The sequence below is a fragment of the Hypomesus nipponensis genome, chromosome 25 (assembly GCF_054491055.1).
Source record: "Hypomesus nipponensis isolate SF chromosome 25, ASM5449105v1, whole genome shotgun sequence".
Taxonomy (NCBI): Eukaryota; Metazoa; Chordata; class Actinopteri; order Osmeriformes; family Osmeridae; genus Hypomesus; species Hypomesus nipponensis.
The window spans coordinates 4,911,007-4,937,751 of NC_140385.1; the positions used below are offsets into that span (position 1 = coordinate 4,911,007).

At 44.4% G+C, this 26,745-nt stretch overlaps 2 protein-coding genes and 10 non-coding genes across 15 annotated transcripts; 7 read left to right on the forward strand and 5 right to left on the reverse strand.

Annotated features, from left to right (window-relative positions):
- The first annotated feature begins 55 nt into the window (after positions 1 to 55).
- rgp1 (GP1 homolog, RAB6A GEF complex partner 1) lies at positions 56 to 26,655 on the forward strand. Of its 4 annotated transcripts, none has more exons than XM_084691392.1 (9): positions 56 to 304; positions 22,558 to 22,673; positions 22,825 to 22,958; positions 23,649 to 23,732; positions 23,897 to 24,046; positions 24,279 to 24,425; positions 24,795 to 24,922; positions 25,313 to 25,490; positions 25,957 to 26,655. In XM_084691392.1, exons 2-9 carry the CDS (start codon positions 22,558 to 22,560, stop codon positions 26,178 to 26,180), a joined length of 1,161 nt encoding a protein of 386 aa, XP_084547518.1. In that variant the 5' UTR covers positions 56 to 304; the 3' UTR covers positions 26,181 to 26,655. The 4 variants fall into 4 exon arrangements, with proteins under 4 accessions (XP_084547518.1, XP_084547519.1, XP_084547520.1 ...); XM_084691393.1 differs by lacking the exon at positions 56 to 304 and adding an exon at positions 21,616 to 21,650; XM_084691394.1 differs by lacking the exon at positions 56 to 304 and adding an exon at positions 21,671 to 22,180 and having other exon boundaries at positions 24,795 to 24,902; positions 25,957 to 26,124.
- Positions 2,409 to 2,481, forward strand: trnak-cuu (transfer RNA lysine (anticodon CUU)). Its single transcript has one exon. It is a non-coding gene; the product is annotated as a tRNA-Lys (tRNA).
- Positions 3,196 to 3,269, reverse strand: trnan-guu (transfer RNA asparagine (anticodon GUU)). The gene has a single exon. It is a non-coding gene; the product is annotated as a tRNA-Asn (tRNA).
- Positions 3,630 to 3,703, forward strand: trnan-guu (transfer RNA asparagine (anticodon GUU)). The gene has a single exon. It is a non-coding gene; the product is annotated as a tRNA-Asn (tRNA).
- On the forward strand, positions 4,009 to 4,082 carry trnan-guu (transfer RNA asparagine (anticodon GUU)). The gene has a single exon. It is a non-coding gene; the product is annotated as a tRNA-Asn (tRNA).
- trnan-guu (transfer RNA asparagine (anticodon GUU)) lies at positions 4,381 to 4,454 on the forward strand. Its single transcript has one exon. It is a non-coding gene; the product is annotated as a tRNA-Asn (tRNA).
- trnan-guu (transfer RNA asparagine (anticodon GUU)) lies at positions 5,320 to 5,393 on the forward strand. The gene has a single exon. It is a non-coding gene; the product is annotated as a tRNA-Asn (tRNA).
- On the reverse strand, positions 7,247 to 7,318 carry trnag-ucc (transfer RNA glycine (anticodon UCC)). The gene has a single exon. It is a non-coding gene; the product is annotated as a tRNA-Gly (tRNA).
- trnan-guu (transfer RNA asparagine (anticodon GUU)) lies at positions 8,131 to 8,204 on the reverse strand. Its single transcript has one exon. It is a non-coding gene; the product is annotated as a tRNA-Asn (tRNA).
- Positions 8,325 to 8,397, forward strand: trnak-cuu (transfer RNA lysine (anticodon CUU)). The gene has a single exon. It is a non-coding gene; the product is annotated as a tRNA-Lys (tRNA).
- On the reverse strand, positions 8,682 to 8,754 carry trnak-cuu (transfer RNA lysine (anticodon CUU)). The gene has a single exon. It is a non-coding gene; the product is annotated as a tRNA-Lys (tRNA).
- On the reverse strand, positions 9,051 to 21,523 carry gba2 (glucosidase, beta (bile acid) 2). Its single transcript, XM_084691390.1, has 18 exons — positions 21,056 to 21,523; positions 20,397 to 20,643; positions 17,152 to 17,243; positions 16,921 to 17,036; positions 16,542 to 16,760; positions 16,156 to 16,395; positions 15,923 to 16,025; positions 15,572 to 15,725; positions 14,506 to 14,631; positions 13,638 to 13,822; positions 13,348 to 13,452; positions 13,027 to 13,134; positions 12,276 to 12,427; positions 11,994 to 12,100; positions 11,232 to 11,374; positions 10,760 to 10,875; positions 10,333 to 10,524; positions 9,051 to 9,968 (listed from the first exon to the last, which is right to left on the reverse strand). Exons 2-18 carry the CDS (start codon positions 20,588 to 20,590, stop codon positions 9,729 to 9,731), a joined length of 2,592 nt encoding a protein of 863 aa, XP_084547516.1. The 5' UTR covers positions 20,591 to 20,643; positions 21,056 to 21,523; the 3' UTR covers positions 9,051 to 9,728.
- Positions 26,656 to 26,745: the final 90 nt, after the last annotated feature.

The following is a 26,745-nucleotide window of genomic DNA, read 5'->3' on the forward strand; positions in this document are numbered from 1 at the left end:
TTTAAGTGTGTCATCCGGGTCTTCAACTAATGTGAGGTGCGCGTGTGAGGTCAATAGACCCTCAACGTGCTTAGTCGTGGCACAAAATTAGTCTATTAAAGTTGGAACCATCGGTTCAATCCGAGTAGACTACGGCGGACTGAACTTCAGATAGGCTAGGTATTTCAATAGGCTACTTCACCGTTAAACAGACAATATGAAAGAAAAATGTAATAAGAATGCCTCGTTGCTTTTACAATGTTCCACTAGCATATAATCAAAGCCTCAGAATCTGCCGCAGCCATTTTATGGTCGTGTCCCTCAGGTAAGTGTTGTTAAACTAGCAAAATAAATGTATTCAGCTAACCAGTTGCAAGTTAGCATATAGTTAGCCTATAGTGTAGCCTATGTCTCGTTTTTGAACGTAGAATTATCAAACTACAACGCGTTGTTAGTTCTATCAAGTGGCTTCAGAGTTTCTTTTAATGTCCTTAACGTTCCACCTCGTGCGTGGTCTTTGAGAAATGAAGGCTAGGCCGCGTAAGTGTTCGACCTTACTAGTTATATTTAAATCAAGCAAACAAAATATTTTGGTTTCAAAACCATTATGGATAGCCTACTGTGTCTATTGTTTGGGGTGACAAATGTTTTTTTTTTCGTTCACAAGGGACACGTGCTAGGGGCATGGCATTAGCAGCACATTTCGGCCTAGCAAAGACTACACGTTGAAGCCTTCACCGTTTTCAGGTTTACCATTAGCCTACATTTTGCACAAGTCGGCGGGCAAGTGCCTACATTTTAATGAAAGCCACCATGCCTTTTTACATTATTACACACTATTGTAAACTACACATTGCACATTTTTCTGGCTGCTGTTGGGGTAGGAAAGATGCGATTATTGGCTGAGTAGCCTTCTATCGTTACATTTTGTATCCTCCTTAACGATAGAATGCGATTCTAAATTATAACGAATGAACTGTATTCACACAGCTCAGCCGGCATTGCCTTATTGCTTAGGAAACAGTGGCAAACGGCAGTTGACATGTATTTTTGGAAAACCGGACAGTTTGAATTCCGCTTACGTCTTAGGCCCCCTTTTACACGGAAGAAAAACTCATATATTTTCATGCGGTTTGGCCTTTCATTTACACAAAAACGGAGGTTTTATCACGGAAAACGATCATTTCTAAAAACTCCGGCCAAAGTGGAGATTTCTGAAAACTCAGTTTTTGTGTTTGCGTGTGCACTAGCTTAAACGGAGTTTTAGGTTCTCAAACGTCACAGTAGGAGACTAAAAAAGCATCACGTCATGTGAGCGTCCTGTTTATAGTAGTAGGTGTGTTCGACTTCATGCAGCGCCGGCGTCGCCTGCAGCCACCTGCAGCCCGGCTGACTTGAAGGAGCCAATGGCTTTCTCAGCTTAAACGCAGCCGGCTGTCGGCACTGCCGGTGAGGCGTGAAGTCGAACACAATATGCGTAATGGGGTCATTTATTTGTGAATTGCGTTACATTTCTGAATCACGAAATTCATTTGTGCATCACATTTGTGAATCATTTTAGCAAATGATCCTCGCTCCTGAAAGGTGAAGGAAGTCGATCGTGTTATTCGTAGTTGTTGATTTTGAAAATTCAGATTGGTTTGCATGGCTTTATCCTTCACATTACACTGCCGCCTACAGGTTTGGCATAGTTATGATGGCGCTCGGGGGCGTATATGCGTGTTAAAGTAAACATTTTTGAAAACGTACTTGTGTGTACGACGTTATTTTTGAAAACGGAGGGGCAGAAATATTCGTTTCTGTAAATACCCTGCTATGTGTAAACGTGGCCTCAGACTCGTTTTGAGGATAGGCTATTCTCCGAAGTCAATGTTAAAGACCTAGGCATACATTTAGAAGTAAAATAGTTAAGTTCACTTACCTCTGGGTAGAAATACGTGTACACTGAACTGTAAACTATCCCCATGTCTCTCTCAATGTAATGTTTTACTTGTAGTTTTACAATGGTGCTTCGTATACCTACAGAAGACAGCCTGCTTTCATTTGTGTGGCCTTATTAAAATGCTTGGTGTTTTCCAAAGCTAACTTGTAGATTCAGCGATAGGTGTGTTAATTTCGGTTTCTGTTATGTTTCATGTAGATTTTAATGATATGGTCTGCAGCTACCTGTACAAAGTACAGACCTTTGCATGCAATATGCAACGACGCAGCAGTTGACGCGTCTTCTGCATAAACGGTTATAGGTTTGAATTTCAAAAGCGACTGGATGGAGTAGGCTAGGGTTATGTAGAGTTATGCAGGCCTATTGGACAAACTATTGTTCTAGAGACTATTTATTGGTACGGTGGTATGAGTATTTGGACGCAGTCCATGGTTGTAGAATTTAGCGCGTGCTTTCTTAAAGGGATCTACCAGAGTCCATGACAGGTGCCCGGCTAGCTCAGTCGGTAGAGCATGAGACTCTTAATCTCAGGGTCGTGGGTTCGAGCCCCACGTTGGGCGCAAGATTTTTTTCTAGTTGATTCATTTTGATGGTAAAAATCTTGCTGTAGATATATATTGAGTTTTGGATCATATCATGACATAATTTCATAATGTATATGATTTTGTGTCATAGTTATTATTAGAACTCTGTTATTACCAGCTCCTTGTGGTTCTGCACAATCGGTTATGGGGCATTCACACAGGCAACTGTCTCGGCTCCTCCCCCAACACCAACCTTTCTTTGATAAAGCTTTGGAATTGAATGCCTTGTGCCTTGTCTGTGTGAGCAAAGACTGGTGAATCAAGCCCACCCAGGGATGTAAAGATTTTCTTTGTGGTTGGACGGGGGAGTGACCATTTTTGTTTTTAATTTTTACTGTAAGCAATTAAGGAAAGGCATAGTAATACAATTTAGATAGACAATGTTCCTAAGTGAAGGTCTAGCCACTCTTTTACATCAAATAAGATAAAATAAAGAAATTGCCACCCATAGTTTTTATTGAGTGACTAACGCCTGAGGCAACGCTTGTTATCCTCCCCTCCCCCACCTAGTGTCAACCTCCCCTCACCCGATCCTCCTGCATCTGTTGTTTGTAGCTTTCTTTTCTCACTCGGTCTGCTCTAGTCTCTGTGTTGATCTGTTTAATGTTGTCAGGGCTGTTTGAAGTTTTGGTGATTTTGTCACACGCTAAGAATAGTAAATGATAACATTGTCAAAAGGAAAAGAAGATGCGTCCCTGGGTGGACTCGAACCACCAACCTTTCGGTTAACAGCCGAACGCGCTAACCGATTGCGCCACAGAGACCATATGACTAACAGTATGGGAGTGTAACTAAACAGCTACCCTGAGTGTGTCTGAACTAAAAGTTTCCTTCAAATAAAAGTAATACTCAGTATATTTCAGATTTAATTTAAGGAATTACATTTAGCCTCTGTGGAACCCACGCCCCCTCTTTTTAGTAAATAGAATTGTCTATGACGCAGTTAATTAATCTTTCTTATAGCAATACCTCAAAGCATCCAACCTCCAACTAACCCTCAGATTTTTATGTGTAATAGATTGTGATAATATGAATTCACTCAATGTATAAATTAACAGATTTTGAATGTGGGGGGCTGGACATGAAGATTCAAAAACACATTCCACTTTTGCAATACACACCAAGTCTCTGTGGCGCAATCGGTTAGCGCGTTCGGCTGTTAACCGAAAGGTTGGTGGTTCGAGTCCACCCAGGGACGAGAGTTTTTTATGAATCTAGTTATACATCCAATATTTAGTTCAGTAGTTACAGAAAAAAATTGTTTTGTGGAGCTCTGCAATCTTTTCAGCTAGTTTTCCTATTCATTTTAATCTCCTCTTTGGCTTTGTTTGGAACTATGTGCGTATACATGAACCACACGACCACCTAGTGTTCTTCTGACCCTTTGTTGAAGCAACTCGTTCTTTTTATGTGTCTGGATATGTTGACAATCCAGGTCTTTTGAAACAATGTTTGTGATAGCGTAGACACAAAGGCCCTACCCCTGAGGCCCAGTGCATCCCCGTCTCTGTGGCGCAATCGGTTAGCGCGTTCGGCTGTTAACCGAAAGGTTGGTGGTTCGAGTCCACCCAGGGACGAGAGTTTTTCTTGAATCCAGTTATATGTTCAATATTTATTTCAGTTACAGAACATTACATTTTTCTGGAACTCCGCATTCTTTTCAGCTAGTTTTCTATTCATTTAAATCTCCTGTTTGGCTTTGTTTGGAACTATTAGCATACACATGAACCACATGACCACCTAGTGTTCTGACCCTTTATTGAAGCAACGCTATTCTTTTAATGTGTCTGGGGATACGTTGACAATTCAAGTCCTTAAAATGAGCAGTGACATAGTAGAGAGAAAGAGCCTTCCACTAATGATCAGTGCATCCCTGTCTCTGTGGCGCAATCGGTTAGCGCGTTCGGCTGTTAACCGAAAGGTTGGTGGTTCGAGTCCACCCAGGGACGAGAGTTTTTCATGAATCCAGTTTTTATTGTTAGGTACACAACACAAGATCAGACTGGGATCTGAAATTCCTGGGACAAGACAACGCAAGCAACCTAGCATAACATAAGTACTAAGAATAGAGATTACGTCTATGATAAGCTCAACTAAAATAGAATACATTAAAATAAAATATTAGTAATAAACATCTTAATATACCAAAAAAGGTATGCAATATACAATAATACACATTATACACTAAAACACATAATGACTTATACATACTACAAGACCTATACAATACAGTATATTCTAAAACTGGTTGTTCCCATAATTGAATGTGATTGGCTATATCGTGTTCCATGCCGTTGTACAATCCAGCATAACCTCACCGGTTGTCCTCATAACATTCTTTAACATTCCATATTACTGCGCATCGAATAATTCAAATTGAAAAAGACGGCAAAGATGTCCATCTGGCTGTTGCGTGGCAACGATTTATGTAGGAGCTATACTTTGTAGTAGCGGAAGAATGACGGTTTATTATTAAACTATTTTGTTTCTAATTGTTTTTATTGATAAAACCATATAAAACATTTGTAGTAACAGTTTTAGAAAAGCAATAAGCCCCGCGAGTCTGTGGTTTACGCTGATTTTAGAACAGGTAAGGGGGTTTTCCGCACTCCGCTTCGCGTCGTGCCTAACAACTCCCCTTACCTGTTCTAAAATCAGCTTAAACCACGGCCTCTTGGGGCTTATTGCTTAACTAAACCTAATACACATAATAACCAATACCTTTTATATGTTGAAAATCCAGGTCTTTAAATGGATTGATGCTTATGATAGAGTAGAGTTAAAGACCCTACCGCTGAAGGTGAGTGCATCCCCGTCTCTGTGGCGCAATCGGTTAGCGCGTTCGGCTGTTAACCGAAAGGTTGGTGGTTCGAGTCCACCCAGGGACGAAGTTTTTTATTTACACTGAAAACACAATCAAACGTGAACAGCTCTGGATTTTTTTTTTGAAAGTTGAGGAGGACAATTTTTGAGTGGAATTTAGAGGCCTGTGCAAATTTAACTTTACTGTTCCTCACTCTAAATTGTCCTTCTCACCTTTTACAAAATGAAAACAAATGTGCGGTCTCCAGAACTGTATATGCTACAGTTGAACTGTATAGGGGGTCTATAGAATTGGATCACTGAAACTTGTATGGCCCTGCCCGGACAATTTTTCCCAAATCATATTAGGCTTAATATCTTTTTACTTTCATAACATGCACACTAATACCAATAAAATCAAAAGTAAAAAAAATACAAATACATTCTGACTGCAACATCGGGACACCAAGGATAGGTAAGGCAATCAAGCCTAAATGCAATCGAACCATCTCAGTTCTCTGAGATGGGTCCAACTGCAGACCTCTCTCCTCAGGCCCCTCTCATCCAGATGCAGCAGTCAAGCAGGCATTCATGCATACATGCACATCAGTCATCCAATCACAGCCTGAGCCTGGGGTCTGAGGAGAGAGGTTCTGGTCTGAGGCAAGCAGTTGAACCTTATCCCTGATGTTGCAATCAGAATTTTTTGGTTCCAGTTTTTGGGATCTAAATTTCACCTTTTTGAATGTGAGAAAGCAGAATTCGATAAATGTAATGTTTTCAGCTTAAATAATTGATCAAAAAATTACGACAGTCTTGTTTTGTGTTCTACACAGTCCTATACATATGTATTTGCAACCATGTTCTTAATTGAAACATTTAAAAAAATCGCTAGTTCGCTACGCCAACATTACATTGCTGATTTGCACAGCAGTCCTGCATTTCACTGAGCCTTGAATGGACTCCATGCCTGTCTACAGTTTTAGAAACTCCATTAGCAGCGAATTCCATTTGATATCAGTGCTTAACCAGGGTTTTTCCTGGGTCAAAATGGGTCTTCGATGCAAAAAAAAACAAACTGTCTGTGTTACCGTGTCACCTTATTAGCAGACATTATGATTTTTTTGTTTTTTTTTACCATTTCATAAATTATGGAGGAAATCATTTTGCTTCCACTTAAGATTAAAATAGATTGACAATAGAATTGAAACATACTATTGAGAACATATTCGCTGACATGCATTGCACGCGTTTTTTTTTCTTTTCATCTGACTTTTTTTCTTAAGCGCTCGGGATTTGTCATAGGCGCTCGGGAAAAACGGCTTAGGTGCGGGCCCAAATTTCCTCTATGCAGGAAAAATCCTTAAAAAACACTACTTGAGTACCTTACATTCAATTTAGTCATTTAGCAGACGGTCTTATCCAGAGCGACTTACAGTAAGTACAGGGACACTCCCCTGAAGCAAGTAGGGTGAAGTGCCTTGCCCAAGGACACAATGTCATTTGGCACAGACGGGAATCAAACTGGCAACCTTAAAGTAGTAGACATATGACATACCACTTTGTTACCCTATACGTAACTGTAACCAAGTGGTGTCTCATTTCATAGGGCTATGAAGCCCTTGCCCCTCAGTTTCGAGGGACAAGGGCTAAAGGTAAACTAAGGGATAAGGGTAGTATCAGGATTCGGCCTTAACCTTACCGAATACTACCATTTGTGGCCACTATAGAGATTTGGGGGGCACTGTTTTGCCTTTTTCTTATGCGATTGCGAGAAGCATCTCAGATCAGATTTTTTGAAAGAACTACTACACGTCTCTGCAATCAAAGGTAGGATATCCTCACATTTGGATAGATCTTAAGATAGCTAGCTAAATCATGAATTAATATTTTTAATAAATTATATTTAACTGTGATATATCTTTTGTAAAAGAATGTTTGCGTTGGCCGGGAATCGAACCCGGGTCAACTGCTTGGAAGGCAGCTATGCTCACCACTATACCACCAACGCATACTGCAAGGAATTGTGGGTAGGGTAAAATCCCTAAAACGTTTCCGATTCATTGTCTATGGTAGTGCCAAACCACTACGGATGTAAGATTGTGACGGCCTCTGGTCAGTCTTTTACTCTTAAGTATTTGACTCCCATAAAATAGATGATAAGGATACATATCGAGCGAAAAAAAACAAGTAAACCCTATTGTTTTACTGCCAGCTACTCTACCAATGTTGTCTGGAGATGTCACAAAGTGTGTGTTTTAGGATGTACAAAACGACCTATTTTTACCTACATTTTTTGCAAAAAATTTCTGAAGTTTGTTACTGTACTGTACCTCACATAGTTTTAACTACAGTAGTTGGCTCATATTTAATATTTTACGTTACACACTATTTAGTTAACTAGCTCACGTTTTTGTATCTGTACAGTAGTCGGCTTAAGTCACAGACTGTATTAAGATCGGTTGCTCATCTTGTTACTACTAGTAGGCTTAAACGGACTATACAGTAGCTTGCTTGATCATGTCATGTTACTTTAGCCAGCAAATCTGAGTGTTTTTAGTTTAATTCTTGTATTGTTCGTATCAACAGCAGTCGGTTAATAATATATGACAATAACACAAGTAGTAGGTAGGAGGAGGGATTGTTGCTTGCGGGAAAATATATGAATTACAATGACAATTTATCTAATAACTAGTATAACTAGCTCACGGTCTGTATCTAGCCATCTAGAGAGACCTCACTGCTGGACTTGCCAGCGAGATCCGTTGTTCCATCAGTTAGCTTCGAGATTCAAAAAGATACTTTCATTGACAAAAAACTCACCGTCCCTGGGTGGACTCGAACCACCAACCTTTCGGTTAACAGCCGAACGCGCTAACCGATTGCGCCACAGAGACATTGTGGCGTCGGGGAAAGGTCTTGGGACTTTTTCCCATAATGCAATGGAAAATGTGGACGTTTGGAAGGGGAGGGTTCACCTGTTGGACCAATTAGATTGCTTGTTAGAATGTGACGTAGCCCGGCTAGCTCAGTCGGTAGAGCATGAGACTCTTAATCTCAGGGTCGTGGGTTCGAGCCCCACGTTGGGCGCATACTTTTTTTAAATGCATGGCTGTACACTTACTGATTTTCAGTACCAGGAAATGCTGAAAATTATCTGTAAAATATAAAATTTTACATTCAAACCAAGAAAAATTTATTAGTTATTGTCCTAACACTAAAACCAGTATTCTTGTAAAATAAATGATAATTTGTAAAAAAATAAAAACAGCAGTTAATATGATCCAAAACACAGTATTAGATTAGCAACCTGCTTACCAGCAAATGAATTGACACAACTGTGCCCAACATATCAACACAGTTAAAAAACTATGCGCCCAACGTGGGGCTCGAACCCACGACCCTGAGATTAAGAGTCTCATGCTCTACCGACTGAGCTAGCCGGGCAGCTGGTGTTGTGCCTACTTGAAAACGCAATAAAATCATGTCCACAATACACTATTAAATACAATACTAAAAAATGCAAAGTGCTGTTTTGAAGTTTCCTAAGCAAAAAAAATCATATATATATATATTTTGTTTTAATATTTTGTTACTTGTTTTTATGATTAACCGACATGGCTGTAGCAGCTCTGTCTCACCCAAAGCTATGTAGGATTACTTGCCAAAAGATTGTAAAATTGTAATCTGAAGTGTAGTATTAACACTTTTTACCCCACCACCAATGAATGCACAAAATATGGTCAAATTAATGATTTTATTTTCTCCATTATATTTGGTTGTCTCCATTGTCATGAACAGTATCGAATTTTATAAAACACAATAAATGCTGCTGCTACTTTGCTATTAATACAGGCAAAGGTGCTATGGTGCACTAATAATGCCTGGAAAAGGGGGGTGGGAAATAAAAAGAATTAACATTTTAACAATAAATTTTACATCACTTCATAAAGCATTCAAAACATACAAAACGGAAAAGACACTCTTAATATCAACAAACTTCATTCAAGTTTTTGTAGTCCAAGTCAGACACTGTAGACTGGATACTCAGTCACATCAGTCATGAAAAGCAGCAGTGACAATCACTGAACTGTAATAATTGGAAATAAACACATTCTCATTAAAACTATAACTAAATGTAATTTAGAACTTGTGTAGTTGCAACAGTGACAAAATGATCGTCGTTCGCACACAAGCGTGACCATGTTTGTGTGTGCAAAGTGTGCCTAAGAATGTAAAATAGTTTGTGTTTGGGTGTGAGCAGGTGTACATGTAGGACAAGGTTCTGCATTGATTCTGCAGAAGAACAAGTTCACCTTTAAATGAGGTCACTTTCACAGAAGCAAAAGATTAGAGTTTCAACGGCCCAGGGTTACACCGTGGTAACTGTTGGGACTTTCCCAATCCACACAATCTCAGTTCTATCCGTCATGATTCTGTACGTCTGGCTGTGTTCCGGAACAGTCCCCGTTGTTCCGGTTCTGTCTCGAAGACTCCAGTGCTAACTGCATGCCCCAAATGCTAAGAGGCCTCATGTAGCCCAGCGAGCGGTAGATGCCCTTCTCACAGTAAGCCTCGGGGGTCTGGAAGGCCATGCCCAGCTTCTCCCACACGGTCCTATAGCACCCCTCCGCAGTGTGGAAGCCCTCGTCCAGCATGCCCTGCAGGATAAACACCACGTCCACACAGGTGAGACAGAAAATACACGACAAATGCGGTTTGTGTTCCCAAGCATGCAGCCAATGGGAGGTTTTATTGGCAGTGCTTGTAAACCATCTTTGCTGTTTTGAATCAGTGCACCGGATAACAAGGGCAGTGTTTGCTCATCGGTGTTGGGTTGAGAAAGATTGATCAACTCTGGACTAAAATAGAGTGTTGACACACAGGCACAAGAACAGGAACACAACCCTCACACAGGAACACACACACACATATGCATAACCCACACAGGCAGACACACAAAGGCAAACACACTCTCGAACACACACACACGCAAACAGTACCATCTCTCACGCACACACTCACCTCCTGGATCATAGTGGCCGCCAGTCCGTAGACCACCCCCACCCAGACTTCATCCGATTGGACGCTGGAGCGGTCTGGCACGCCGTCAGGTCTCATCCCGTTGACCGCGCCCATCTGCCCTCCCGCGAAACTCATCACATTCAGATCAAACACAGACTTGAGCGCTGTGCGGATCTTCTCCTTTGGAAAGGCCTGGGGAAAGAGAGAGATTATTTAGATGTATAGTCAATATGTACATATCCCCAAGGGAGAAATAGGGTTTCTACAGCCTCGCATCAAACACTGTTATAAGCAAACGGCATACACACAAATGATTCAAAGCGGGGAAACGATGTTGCGTGTCGCAGCTGTGTCTACACCTGGTGTTTTTAAGTGTCAAACTTTGTTAACTTTGGCTCTGAGAGTCTGGTTGTGTGGTTTCTCTGACCTGGTATTCTCCCTCTCCCAGTCCTGACGCTCCCAGGAACCACTGGCCGGCACACTGGTCAGACATCACACTGTTGGACAGGTCACGGCCTCCACTGTCGTAGTTATAGTACTTGCCTGCAGAGAGCAGTAGATATTGTACCTGTGCATTAAGTCGAGGATGGGTATATGACCCAGTGATGGAGCGTTTGACTTCAGATTAAGTCGTAGCATTACATTACATTTACATTTAGTCATTTAGCAGACGCTCTTATCCAGAGCGACTTACAGTAAAGTACAGGGACATTCTCCCTGAGGCAAGTAGGGTGAAGTGCCTTGCCCAAGGACACAACATCATTTTGCACAGCCGGGAATCAAACCGGCAACCGTCTGATTAACAGCCCGACTCCCTAACCGCTCAGCCATCTGACCCCCCCCCCCCCCCCCCCCTACTATACACAGTGCTGCTTTCCACAACACAGTGCTTCACACACCGTTCCAGAGCAGCTTGTCGTAGGCTGCGCTGCCCCGGTCCAGGATGTCTCTGTAGCGCAGGAAGGCTGCCTCGTCGTCCACTAGCTTGGCCATCTTGCACATGACACACACCGACGCCAGCCACAGGCCCCCACAGTACGCGCTGGAACACGACCACACACACGTCAAGCCCAGAGGTGAATCACTGAACCATAATATCACAACTGTCACATGTTTGCTGTCACATCAGGCACATCTGACCGCTAACAGGATACCGCAATGTGACCAAACACACAACAGTACCCTGTGAAAATTAGGTAACTGAAGCAGTTACAAACCAGCAGACCGCTATTCATAACTTGTTTATAGCTACACATCCGAGCGGCTTCTATTCAACATTAAGAAATTGGATTTACCATGCGTGCACGTCCTGCATCTTGTTATGAGGCTACAGCCTTTGAACACAGTCACTCCCAGGAGAGAGTTAAGGGAGAAGCTTAAAATACCGTTCTTTATTCTCGCTCTCGTCACGGGACAGGATGTCAAATCAAACTATTCATTAGTGGTTTTTGTTTTTTTTCCTAACCAAATTACCCCACTTTCTTCCTCTCTCTGACTTTGCATGAATTATCCGTCCTTCTGTACATCCATGGCAGGTTTGAAGGTTTTGTCCGTGTGAACAGGGTTCAACCAATGTATATCCAAAAGAACCAAACAGTTTATAGTGTAAGTAATTTACATGTGCGTGTGTGTGTCTCTCTCTCTCTCTCTCTCTCTGTTACCTGGGTCCAGTAACAGTCCAACCATCATAGGTCTGGTCTGCATAGCCCGAGTTCTCAATCAGCCCATCGCCATCCTCATCAAATTTCATCTCTGATTCCATCACTGCCTAATGGACCAATCCAAAAAGAGTAATTGTACATGAATCACTCAAAGCCAATGTCATACATACCGTCGTATTATAGTAATCAAGCACAGATCTCCCTTGTTTGAAATGTTGACACAAAACATGTCAATAACGGCTGCCTAATATAAAGTACGAAATATTGGTGCACACATCGTACCTGGCAGATGGGCCACATGTCCTGGAGGTACTGGGAGTCCTGGGTGAGATGGTAGTCTCTGTAGACGTGCAGGAGAAACTTCAGGTTCAGGTCTTTCCAGTCGGCCGTGTCGTGGATCAGGTAGGCGTTGACGCGCACCCACGGCTCGTCATCTAGGGTTAGAGGGAAACTCACTGAAACTCGCGTTAAAACTATTAGGAAGAGTTTCACGCTGTGGAATGGATCTAGGGCAGTGGTTTCCAACCCTGGTTATCAGGGAACACGTGTCCTATATGTTTTAGATGTTTCCGTGATCCAACACACCTGAATCAAATGAAAAGTCATGAGCAGGCTTCTGCAGAGCTGTTCAGAACCACTGACCTAAGGGACTGTCTAGAACAGTGGTTCCAGACATTCAAATGAATGGTCATAAGCAGGCTTCTAAAGATCTGGATAACGACCATTTGAATCAGGCGTGTTGGAGCAGGGAAATGTCTAAAACATGCAGGACAGGTGTTCCCTGAGGACCAGGGTTGGGAACCACTGTTCTAGAAGGATTATACTTAACTGAAGTATTGTAAGGTGAAAGAATCTGACCAGCGCAGTTGACAGTGTTTTTGTGCATGTAAAAGAGGGTGAGGGTGAGGGTGGAGTGGAGGAGTGTCGGGGTGGGGTGGATGTGGAGGAGCGTGGGTGTGGATGTGAGGGTGGGGTGGATGTGGAGGAGCGTGGGGGTAGATGTGAGGGTGGGGTGGATGTGGGGTTGTCCAACCTGGGTCTCCGATGTCGTGAGGGACCACGTTTCTTGTCTTGACGGCAGAATAGCGCCCACTCATCAGGTGTAACCTTTCTGTTGGGTCATGCTGGACCACGCTGCCAGCTGGATGAAACAGCAAACTCTTATCAGCACATCTTTCTTGAACATCTATTCAAAAAACGACTAATTCTTCTTGAACAAGGGACTGTGTGTATACGCACACACACACACACACACACACAATATACAAACACAATCTGCTTTTGAGCATACACACACACACCATAAGGCAAGTCTAAATAGCAGTCTAAATACTGAGATAAGCCGCCTACTCACCAATGTCATACTGCAGGCTCAGGGCCAGTTTGGGCCAAAGCATAATAAGTGCAAAGGAAGCGTAGAAGTGCACGTCGTACGTGTTGTACATCCTGTACTCGTGACCTGGGGGTGGGGGGACAGGGTCATTTATCATCTCCACCCATACACACAGACCTTTTAAAGTGTTAAATCTTGCAAACAGTCCCCTCCCAAGCATAAAACACATCCCAGACAGCACACAAACCTCCTCCCAGTCCTGTCTACATCCCTGTGTGTAAGGCTCGTCTTATTGCGTCGTCGTAGCTCACCCTCCAGGTAGGCGAAGCGTCCGTACTCCTTGATGACGTCTGGCTGGGCCGGGAGGCCCCCGTCCTGGCTACGAAGCCCCCCGCTGACGTCACTGTCCTCAGCCAGCTCCGTCCACACTGTGCCCCCGTCCGCCAGGAAGTAGAGCTCGTTAAACAGGGCCGACTTGTACCAGGAAGGGAGGGTACTGTCACACACACACACACACATCATTAACACACATCATCTTGTCCTGTATGTTTTTTATAAAAAAATTGTATGGATGTTCTTTGATATGGGCCAAGTGCCTGAAATAAAGCTGAAATAAATATATAAATAAATAAACACACACATGCACATCATAAACACACACCCATCATCATAAACACAAACATCGTCGGGGAGAATTAATTAATTACAGTTGTGTGTGCGTTAAATAACGTTGGTGCAGGGGAACAGGGTTTTGTGACATTTTAGCGTCATGGGAATACAATGGGGTGGATTCTCAGAATGATAAACGTATGTAATATTGACCCAGTCAAGTCAAGTAAACTTCCACCCTGCTATGCTGCTCAAGGTGGACACGTCTCATAGGTTCCAGTCCCACGCTCCCCTGCAGGTCCCATGCACGATTTATACATCGCTAAGGCTGAAAGTGTCTGCTAAATGAACACATGCAAATATGATATAAGCATTGTACATACGAAACTACCCATATAAACTGATGGTCAGTGTAGATAGAGAGGGCTGTGTGTGTAGATAGAGAGGGCTGTGTGTGTAGATAGAGAGGGCTGTGTGTGTAGATAGAGAGGGCTGTGTGTGTAGATAGAGAGGGCTGTGTGTGTAGATAGAGAGGGCTGTGTGTGTAGATAGAGAGGGCTGTGTGTGCACCTGTCCTGCAGGATGGGTCTCTGCCACGCCTCGATGTTCCTCTCCCAGTCCCTGTAGCGCGTCAAGGCACGGTGACAGAGAGAGGGGGCTGCATCCCCTTTCGTGCCAAAGAATCGGGTGTACCTCCTAGAAAACACACACAAACGTGTACACACACACACACACACATTGCAAGAGGGAGCTGCGGGTACTCTGTAGCAAACATTTGCGTGTTGACACAACAAAGTCATCTCACAGTTCTGTGATATGACAAACACAAACATGGATACAATAGGTCTTTGGTTGGGCATGATGTTGTATAGTGTTTTGGTGTGTGTGTGTGCATGGAACTGGTTGCTTTTCGACTGCTTGCTCTGTGGTTAATGTCACTGAAGACGGACTGCTCCAGTTAAAAGTGCGTATCGGTTTCAGCAAACAAGACGGTTATGAGTGTGTGTTACCCAGGGGGCTGTGTAACAGGAGAGTGCATGTGTGTTTGTGTGTGTGTATGGGGCATGTTGGCACATGCTGGCTAATGTATACAGTCTTGGTGTCAGGTTGGCAATATATAACCATCTTTCATTGAGCTTCTGACTGCAAGGCTTCCTTATCGAGCCAACAGCTAGATATGCATGTGAGGAAGCCTTCCTCGCAGCTCAGTAACTCGAGGAGAGGGACCAGAAAACAGGGACGAGGAGAGGAGAGAGACAAGAGGAGAAAGGGATGACTACAGAGGAAGGAAGAGAGAGGATTGAGAGGACATGGGGGTGAGAGAGAGAGAGAGAGAGAGCGCATTGCGGGGCATAAACAACAAGGACTGGAATGAGGAAGTAGAGGAAGCTGGTGAAAGAGGAGCTTAGAGAGAGGTAACAGGATCCCCCAAAACGTTATGGAAATGAACATGGAGAAGGCACAACAAACCCAGACTTAATACCAAGTCCACATTGTGTGGTACTGGCCTCTACTGTCCTTGTATTCCAATACAGGGCTGACTTAAAAAGAAGCCTCATCCTCTCTCTGTGACTCAACAGTATCAAATGGGATCAACTCAAATCTGTCTCTTAAGGAGAGAGGCAGACTGCTGTACCTATCGTGTTTTCTCTCGTGGGAGCCAAAGGTGACAGTGGGCATGTCCCACGCCAGGCTGAACTCCAGGGCGTTGTGGCCCTGCGCGGGCACCGAGCAGCCCACAGCCAGGGCGGCCGCCACCTTCTCCCCCTTGGGGGTGGGAGGACTGGAGCCTGGAGGGAAGGAGAGGGGTGTAAAGGAGAGGTACCTGCGAGGCTGGTCGATGCAAACCTCTACTACTTTTTGATTAGTGCACCTTCAATACATTATGGTTTCTTGGGGTAGTACGTCACAGCTGGTATTAAAAAAAGTGATTTCCGAGTGGCCCACAGTGTTCACGGGCAGCGGTTGATTGGCAGAGAATACTGACCAGTAGGAGAATCAAGCCGTCCATCGGTGATAAGGTCACTCCAAAGTCCGCTGCAGGTTCCTTTTGGGCTGAACGCTGTCTGGTGGCTGATCTCTCTGTCGGGCTGATATCACACAATCAAACGCATAATCAATCATACTTAATGAGACTGAACCCTAACACACAGAAGTAAGATCGGTGTGTTTGAGACATCCAGTCTTTACTGGGCACCATAGGTCATGTCGTGTGCGTACCTGCTCTCTGGCAGCCATGCAGAGGGTGTAGGGGTTCACCGCGGTGCAATGATGCAGCAGGACCCCAGACACCGCCTCCCCCTCCTTCTCCAGGTGGAATGGTTCATTCCAGTGACCCCCGCTCTTGTCGTCCTTGTGGCCCGACCCATTGACCAAGGTGAGCATGATGGAGACGTCGAGGGCGTAGTCATTCCTGTTCTCTACGTCCCACACAAACACCGCCACTGGGAGGCTGGAGTCCTGAGAGGGGTGGATGTGTGTGAGTGCGGGGGAGGTTAAGGAGGATAAACGGGCCAAAAATAAAATAAGTGCCAGATGAGTACTCTCCAGACAGTTCCAGTCATGCTGGTTGGAGAAATAACATGAAATGCGTGGGTACCGGTCACCTGGTAGTCGTGTGGGATGATGGGAGACACCTGTCTGCAGGTGAGGGTGACGTTCTGTCCCGGCAGGTGGTACACGGTCCAGGCACGGGGGTACAGGGCGTGGTAGAAGGCGTACTCTCCGCAGTAGCCCCAGTTCCAGCCCTGTAGCACTGGGGGGCGCTCCACAGACAGCACCTGCTGGTACACCGTCTGACCCCCTCGACGCAGGCACACGGTGAACTGTGGACCGCAGAGGAGGAACGGATGGGACGGAGAACAGGAAAAAAGATTGGGGGGGGGGGGAATTATACAAATGAGGATAAGGTGAGGGCCGCAAATTACTTCTAGAAGTTTCCGTACATAAGCTTTCCCACTCCAATGTCATTTGTGTAAAGAGTACCTGGTTAGCTATGACAGTTTTGTAGTGGTACATTCCAGGGTTAAGCTGCCACCTGCAGAACTCCCCCCGCCAGCCTCTCGTGATGGTACCTCCCCCTATCCCTCCCAGAGGAGCACCTGCAGAGGAAGGATCATCACTCAGAACATCCCAGCTTCATATTTCCTTGCTGGTTGATGTGGATGCCCGGCAATTAGATGTGTCAGAGAAACGGGTTCTGATTCAGGGCTTTACCGTAGATCTGTCGTAGTGGAAGTGCCCGGAACATGTCGATGAAGGGAGCTTTCTTTTCCACCTGTGTCTTCTTGTACCACCATTTCAGATACCTACACACACACACACACACACACGTTAGCTAGGTCTCAACAAGTTGGACATTATTTGCCTTTATATTTCCAAGAAGAACAAGCTCACACAAAACAGTCGCCAAAAACACACGCAAGCACACACAAGAACTGTTGAAATCAGAAGATTCCATCTTCTGGGGGTGGGTGGGTGTGAGGGTGGAGAAAATATAGGACATTCCTGCATGGTCGACTGGAAACACAGCGTTGCAGGCGTACAAAGAGATGTGCTGTGTTTGAAGCTGTCCTTCAACACATCTTGTAGTAGATAATGCACCGTGGATGTAAGGACAAGCTAACAATAGGGAGACTGATGTCAGATCAGTAACGGATTTCCCGTGTCCATCCAACTCTATGTGAAACTCCACCGTCATATAAACAGCATTGAGAGAGAGAGAGAGAGACAGAGAGAGTCTTGTCTAGAATTGTCTGTCCTGGGCTCAGAGGGCTGCCAAGGTCTGACAGAGTTGTGTGGGTGGGTGTGTGTCTGTGAGTGTGTGTCTGTGTTGATCTGGGTGCATATCAGGGGGCATCCCAGGGAGGCACTGTGAATTATTGATCAGGCCGAGTTGAAAAAGGACCCAAGCACTTCATGGGCCTGAGGGTTTTAACAGGCAGGCGTTTCAAATCAACTGCTTCATCTGCCTAACATGTCTTTCACCATACACCAAGACTTCTCTACTTCCTAGACTACTGTTTCAGCTGCTTTCGAGTATACACCTTTTTACTGTGTAGACCCCTGGGGGGGGGGGGGGGGGGGGTCCTTGGCTGAGCGGTTAGGGAATCAGGATATTAATCCGAAAGTTGCCAGTTCAATTCCCTTGCCGCACTAAATGACCCACAGGGACATTCTCTCTGGAAAAGAGCGTCTGCTAAATGACTAAATGTAAATGTACTGTGGAGAAACACCATCTGCAACGTAGGAAATATCTTCACGCTGTTCCCATCTGAGGCTCTCAGTCCCAGGTTAGATCATGAAGCAGACAATGGGATTGAGTTGTGTTGAATAGGCCCTGAATGGGATGGAGAGTATCAATAGAGACAGGGCTTGTGGTGTTCAAAGGCGTACCAGGTAAATAAACATGGGACCCATTGATCTCTGTTGGAACTCTGTAAAACAGGCACTTTGCTCTGCTCTGGACTAAGCTGAACAGAACAGGCCATGAGGGAAAACATGAGTCACTTTCGCAAAAAATCTATTCTACTTTTTACTTTGTGTTCTGGCATAACATTTTTGGGTTGAGTTGCCTTTGTCCACTATATTCTTAACCTATATCCCAGTCCCCACACAACCAATCAATTCTCAGCACACAAACATTATCATACAACACATGTCAATGATTAATGGTTGCCATGGTGACTGGTGGGGTACTAAGCACCACACCTTCAGTTCTGTCTCTCAGGAAAGCCTTCTTTGTTTTGAGGACATGAAAAGGGTGATTTCGTACTGTAGGGTTAACTATGTATGTGAAACTATGTATGTGAAACCAAATGTTTTATACGTTGTTTTTTACTATTTGCTGGTGTAGTGTGATATGGGCATGTATTGTGCAGTGTAAGTGAACCCTTTGTCAAACACACAAATACAGCTCTGAAAAAAATTGAGACCACTGCACCTTTTTCTGTCAAAAAAAAATTGAGAAGGACAATTTTGAGTGAGAAACAGGAAGGTAAAATTTGCACTGGCTTCTTGAATTTCACCCTTCTGTTTCTCACTCAAAATGGTCCTTCTCAACTTTTTTTTTTTTGTTTGTTTTTGATGAAAGAAAAAGGTGCAGTGGTCTCAATTTTTTCCAGAGCTGTATGTAGTCATGGTTTGGAGGTACAATACTGAAGGGGAAAACACAAAGAACCTCCAATTAAGGTTGAGGTTGCATGGTATTTATGTACCAGTCTAGCCCAATACTTAATGTTGATCCACAAGCGGGACAGGTTTAACTGCACATGCCATGTCCCTGCTGGAAAACTCACCAGACCTGATCTGCCGTCTTAACACAAATACCTGTTTGGAGGTTCCCCCTGGGAGAGCATCATGGGAGAGATGAAAGACGATTCCTGTCTTCCCCACCACCACCACCACCACCACCACCACCACCACCACACACATTTTCAAGTGTCATCTGGACTGTAACCGATCCCTTTCACTGCAGTGCGCCTTTCATTTCTGAATCAAGATATGACCCCCCCCCCCCTCTCTCTCTCCAGATGTAGAGATTAGATAGAGATTAGATAGAGATTAGATAGAGATTAGATAGAGGCATTCCCTCTGAGAGTCAGGGTCTGACACAGGGCTCATACCTTGGCAGGTTATGAATTTAGCCTCATATCAGGACAATAAAGTACGTGTTCCAGGGTTTGCCCGCCATCCGCTGCGCGTCGGGCCTAACAACACCCTTGAACACGTACTTTATTAGCGATAAAGTACTGCCTCTCGTACCTTATTGCTTAATTGTTTAACTACATGCTCTTATGGGTCTTCCCTTTGGCACTTATTTTTGGTTGTTCACAATGTGTGCTTCGTGTTTTGGCTACCCGCAATGTTTTTGGGGCTATCTTGTTGTTATGATCAGTGACCTATGCACTTTGTAAAGCTCTCTCTTGGAAGTCGCTTTGGATAAAAGCATCTGCTAAATGAATAAATGTAAATGTATATGTCAGGAAACGGGCAAACCATGTTCAGTCAGTCAACAGCATAGATGTATCTGAACAGGTTAGGTGTTGTGCGGGACACCACCGTAACCATGTCTCTTATTTCCTTCGTTCAATGGGACTGAGATTGGAAACCAGAGGTAAATGAGAGCTTTAGGAGAACCTGTCTTGCATGGACCTTTCCTAAGGGGCAGGCAAAGCAAATACAGTTTTTTCCATTTATCCAGCATGTGAATAAAACATTACAGAATGCAGTTCAGCCTCTCACAACAGCATAGGATTGAGGGAATAAGTTCCACTATGTTAAACACAGTGACCCACCGTCCACCTAGGGGACCACATTGCTCTAACCTGTAGATTAGAAAAGTTAATGCTGCTATAGCGACAAGGCAGACACATGTGATTCGACTCTTCCATTCTGCTGTTGACTAGCTATGATGGGTTGAACAGCTGTAGCTACTGGTTCCGCGGCATTAGTGATCTTACCTGATACCCAGTCCGATGTGATCCACGAGGTTTGACAGCGACACGTCTTTAGCTTGGAATGGCTTCCTCTTCTCCTTGAATTCGTGTGCTAGGCAGATTCTCCAGCCTTCTTTTGGTACTTCGTAGCCCGGTTCGGTGGACACATACCGACCCATGAGGTCTGATGTAGACTTTTCGGTCGACTCCATGTTCATATTACCGGGCTACCGCCAGTGAAAGACTTGCAGTGCAGTAACACCAGGGTAGTCTTTTATAACCGGCGCGATAAAGCCAACACCCGTTGCACAAACAGTAATGGACAATCAATCAGTTATGGATGTATGAGTTACTGGACTGGCAAGTCAAGTAAAATAGCTTCGGTAGCTTATTCACTTTAGAAGTATTTCTCATTTCCCCTGTCGTAACTGGTTAAATTAATTGTATTCGTTTAAAAACTCAATACTCAGGTGGTTCTAGTAAAGGTATGTCCGTTTATAATACAAATGTCTTAATAAATTGGGAGGAGCAGCATAGTAAAGGTATCATTGCCTTGTGAAACTTGTGCTATATTATTCTTAACGGAATACGCTTTCAGTAGGCTGTCATATTATCTCTCAGTCGTAGGTTGTGTTTTTCAGGCCTGTCTTAGTAAACCCCGTAAGACACAGTAGTAAGTCTACCTTATGCACATCTCCTTTGCTCACTGCTATTGTTTTCACACTGACACGTAGTCTTTCTTGGCTTTGACGTACTTTGACAGCATCCTCTGCAGTTTAGTCTTTTTTCCTTGTGTGCGCAGGTGGCGCTGGCAGTTGTGGTTGCAGACTGATGACTAGAACAACAGGAGCTACGAGTTTCAAGCTAACATTGCGGCTATTTCGCTAGCTTCACACTCCAGAGACAGGACACGTTGATCTGATGCCAGACTGCACAGTCAAAGATCCGATGTTTTCGCTAGCTAGCTAGATTTCCAATATCTACCACGAAAAACAAAGCTAGCTAGCCAGTTAGCAAGAAACATGGACAATGTCTGACAAGTAGCTCCGAGTATGATCAGCGTTTACGAGCGGTCTATTTCAGAATTTTATCACAGTGCCGACAGACGATCCGTGGCCCGTGAGTCCATAAAGTATGGCCAGTCGACATGCAAATCAATTACAGTAGTTTCAATCTGCACCTAAATTCAACTAATCCTCCGCCTCTCATAGACTGAACCAACTGACGCCGGGAGCGAAGGGGATCTGTACATCACTGTCCTTATCTCTTTTGCAAGACGTAATTTCTGTCATCTATTACACTTATTTAAATAGTATATTATATGTAGTTGAGCTGCTGACTTATGTTCTCGAAGAATATAGACAGTTATTCATGTACCAAACATATTTCGAAGAAGCGACACTCTCCTTAGAAACATTCCCCGTTTTACGCCGAATGTGCCACGGACCTCGTTTTGGATGGCCAAGAAAACATGTCACCAAACTATCGCATTTTCTCGTTGGATTACTTTTTTGTTTCAAAATGTTAAAAGATTGTACACATAATTACATGTGTTAAATTACAATTGGGGGATGTATGTAATGGCCTTCTCCCAATGCACTTTCAAATGGCCGTTCTTGCAGAATGGTTTAACATCGTAACCCAGGGTTAAAGTCTCGTTGTCCACCGCTAAAACTGAATGTTTTGTTTTCGATTGCAAGGTTCTGTGGAAGTTTAGTGTTCCCCAGTACCAAAAAGAAATTTGAACGGTTAATTTTTATTTTATTGTAAGATATCTCTGCTCTTGCATTGATTTCCAACTTACCAGTGTAAGTCGTTTGTGCGGCGAAGGCTAGTTAGTAATTAAAATTGGCAGAAGTTAGCTAGTCTATCTTGTTAGCTTAATGATAATGGTATGTTACTAGAAAAGTAGTAAATTGCATTAGTGACGATTGAGCTAAAAGGTTACAGAGCGAAAATAAGGGTCGTTTGCGTTGCACGATACTTAAGTTGTCAGTGTTGTTATTTGCTGCGCCACTTCCTGCCTATAATAACCAAAACGACATTCGATGCGAATAGTCATAGCTTGATAATGAATTTAGCTAGAAAATGCTAATTCAGCCAAGTCGAGTTATATTATTGTAGACTAAAGATTACTGTCTAGATTTACCCTATACATAACATTATCCTATTCTCCTGTGTACAGATGATTGAGGTGGTGGCCTCTATGGCGCGAGGCCCGGTGTTCCTGGCCGGAGAAGCGATGGAGTGTCTCATCACCTTTACAAACCCCATGTCCCACCTCTCCACGTCCGCTAGCAGGTATCAGCAGTCATTTCTCTCTCTTTCTCTATAGGTACATGCATGTTATCTGGACAAAAACAAAACACTACCCAGCACATTACCCTGAAATATTCATCACTGTCATACAAGTACCCCCCTGGAATTATTATTTCTTTCTTTCCTGTGCCAGTGAGATGCTGGCGTGGGCCAGCGCCCAGATCCATTGCCAGTTCCACGCTAGCGAGAGCAGGGTGGCACTGCCAGCCCAGGGCACCAAGCAGGACGTCCAGGCGGACAGTGACACTGTCCTGATCCCCAGCAGAGGTAAGAGAGGGGTGGACAGAACGAGGGAAGGAAGAGTGGAGTAAGGGAGAGAGATGGGGACTGTAGAGGAGTTAGGAATAACCTTAACCCTTGTGTTCTCTTCGGGTCATTCTGACCCATCAGTCATTGCGACCCACCATTGTTTGCAACAACTTTACCGCATACAAAAACAAAATGAAGCATTTTCTTTTAACCGTTGGGCTGTCTCAGACCACCCACATTGCGAAGGTTAAAAGAAAATTATTTTGATTTGCTTTTGTATTGGGCAAAATTGGGTAAACAGAACGATGGTTCATTATGAACCTTTTGGTCATGTGACCCGAAGGCAGCACAAGGGTTAAGGAATACACTTGATAGTTTATATTTGATGTTTTTCATCATGACTGGTTCATACGTTTAAAAGGGTCAACGAGAGGGTACTCTTGTCTTCTTTGGTTCTCTCATAAAAGGTTCCAGTCAGCATTGAGATCCATACCTTAACCTTTGTACACCATTGATCCTTTTGCTTTCAGATCATATGACTTGGCTGCTACTGTACAAATCCAGTCTTTCTGAGCCAAGAGTGTAAAAGTCCTTGTGATGCAGATTAGAGGCCTAAGCAACACCACATGCTCTCAAAAGGGGTTTTCAGGCTAAAACCTGGCAACCACTGCCAAATTGCTCAACGGACTTGTCTCATTCTTTCACCAGGAGAGCGCGGGCAGTGCATGCTGGACACACCGCCCAAGATACTGTTCTGTGACCTGCGCTTGGACCCTGGAGAGAGCAAAACCTGTGAGAACACAACTCTTGTTCTCTGTGACTGTGTCAGGATTGAGAAAGTAGTTATTTTTCACCTCACACTCGATACTTGCTTCTTATGCTCAGAACCCCCCCCCCCCCCAACACACACACACACCCACCCAAGCTCATATCTCCCCCTCCTCTCCCTCCACCAGACTCCTACAGTGAGGTGGTACCTAGCGATGGCCCACCCAGTTTTCGGGGTCAGGCGGTGAAGTACGTGTACAAGTTGACCATTGGCTGCCAGAGGGTCAACTCCCCCATTAAGCTGCTGAGGGTTCCCTTCAGGGTCCTGGTCTTGAACGGTGAGCTAACCTGTCTGTCTTGCCAACTCACACACGCACAGAAAGACGGAAGTCAATAAAAGAACTTGAAGTCACAGAAGCCCAACCAAACTGTTAAACATTAAACAGCTTTTTTGTTGTTGTTGTTGTTGTTGTTGGATATCAATCAATTTCAACCGCAACTATCATCTGATCTGAGCAACAGATCAAGCGTGGTAAACATGTTGTTTTTGTCCCTCGTGGCCTACCGTAGGCATGCCAGAGCCCCCGTTCCCCCAGGACGATGAGGTGGCCCCCTCCAACCCCTTCCTGGAGGAGGAGGAGGTGGGCCGCAGGGACGCCAGGCCCCTGGAGAGAGCCCTGGAGATGCTGATGATCACCACCTCACGCCGCCACCCCCGTAAGGCCACCTGCCTGTCTGCCTGCCTGTCTGTTTCTGTCCATCTGCCTGCTTGTTTGGTGTGGAAACCTGTCTGTCTGTCTGTCTGTGTGTGTGTGTGTGTGTATGTGTGTGTGTGTGTATGTGTGTGTGTGTGTGTGTGTGTGTGTGTGTGTGTGTGTGTGTGTGTATGTGTCTGTTTGTCCCCCCTCGTGCCTGTCTGTTTGTATTTTTTTTTTTTACCATCTGTATGTCCTGTACTGTCAGTGACTGTTGAATTGTTATTTTCCTTTATGCTTCAATCTGTGGTGCTTAAACAGCATTGCTTGATAGTAACCATCATAGAGTTTGTAAGATTTGTCGATGACCTTTGGCCCCTGTGGCTTACAGACCTATTCAACATTACCAACATGAGAGGGAAGGTGGCCAAGTTCTGCATCTTCAAGACTGTATACCGGCTAGGGGAGGACATCATCGGCACGTTCAACTTTTCAGAGGGTGATATTCCTTGTTTGCAGGTGTGTGTGTTTTGGTGTATAATGTCTTTTAATGTGGTTTGTCAGAAAATAAGACTAGAGGATTAAATGAGTCAGGTGGCTGAGCGGTTAGGGAATCAGGCTAGTAATCCAAAGGTTGCTGGTTTGATTCCTGGCCGTGCAAAAATGACGTTGTGTCCTTGGGCACTTCACCCTACTTGCCTCGGGGGGAATGTCCCTGTACTTACTGTAAGTCGCTCTGGATAAGAGCGTCTCCAAAATGACTAAATGTAAATAAGCGTCTGTGTGTACCTGTGTTTGTCTCTCTGTGTGTACCTGTGTTTGTCTCTCTGTGTGTACCTGTGTTTGTCTCTCTGTGTGTACCTGTGTTTGTCTCTCTGTGTGTGTGTGTGTTGTGTGTGTCTCCCTCAGTACTCTGTGAGCCTGCAGAGCGAGGAGGAGATCCAGCAGCAGTACCAGCGCCGGCCTGGTCAGCCGCTCAGCGTCACGGGTCATGGGCGTCACCTGGAGTCCTGCCTCCACACGGCCTCCAGCCACTTCTCCCTGCCCATCCCTCTCAACGTCACGCCAGGCTTCAGCACAGACATAGGTCAGCCTCTCTGGGGGTCTCCGGACCCGCCTCTGGTTTACCATTCAGTCGATGGGTGTATGTGGGCTTGAAGGGTTTGTTTGGGGTGCGGGGTGTATCTGAAGTTGTTTCCGGGGAAAAAGGCAATGCGAACACAGATCCTATAGTGTTTCTGCAAAACCCTAGTTGGGAGGATTACCTATGAATGTCATGGGGTTTATTTATTTATGTATATTTTCAAGCTGTCTCAAAATGTCAGACTTTGTTTGTACTGGTGTCAGTTTGATGGGAATGTTGATTTCCCAGTCGTTATTTGGCATTGCATGACAGCCCAGTGGATGACTTTGGTATAGAGCAGTTCTTCTATCATCTAACCTGTCCTTGAACGGCCAGTTGCCTCAGGGAGAATGTCCCTGTGCTTACTGTAAGTCACTCTGGATAAGAGCGTCTGCTAAATGCCTAAATGGAAGACTGCCTTTGTTCACAGTGACCCTGAGATGGAAGCTGCACTTTGAGTTTGTCACCGCCAGAGAGCCTATGGAGCCGCCCACTGTGCTGAAGAACCAATCGGAGGTCACCGTGTGGATGGGGGCGGAGCATGTGGACGTTGACACTTTCAGTTGGGATCTTCCAATCAAAGTTCTCCCCACCAACCCCGCACTGGCATCTCACGTGTCCCAGTTTTCAGGGACCAACAGCATCAATATTTGACTGTGTGTGAATGTGTGCTTTTGATGTTTGATATTACTCGACGCTCGCTTTGCTGTGTGTGTGTGTGCGTGTGTGCGTGTGTGTGTGTGTGTCTGTCTAAGCAAGGCATAAAGAGGTCTCAGCAGAGGACAAGAGCGAATGTCAGGGACAAAGGACAGTTGTATGTGCAGGACAAAGGAGGGTTGTATATGCAGAATCATGCAAAGTTTTTCATAAATGGAGAGAGTAACCTTTTCCATTTGATCTCAGTATTTTAACAAGTATGTTATAGCGTGCATCCAGTTGTGTGCACGTTTTCTTCTCTCAATTACTGAGAGCTGACCCATGTAAAGAGTCGTTTTTACTTTTCTGTATTTATTTCTTGTGTGACTCCCTTTTCAAAACCTGCTGTCTTTCAGCCCCCATAAAATGTTTTTTTTTTTATAGTGAACTGTACTGTTTCACGCAGTCATCAAAATAAAAGCAGTGGTTTTGATTTTGATGAGTAAAAAAAGTGCAGTGACCGGGTGATTTCCAACAACGCAGGTAAAGGAAATACTTTTAAGGATTTTATTTTTGAGAAAAA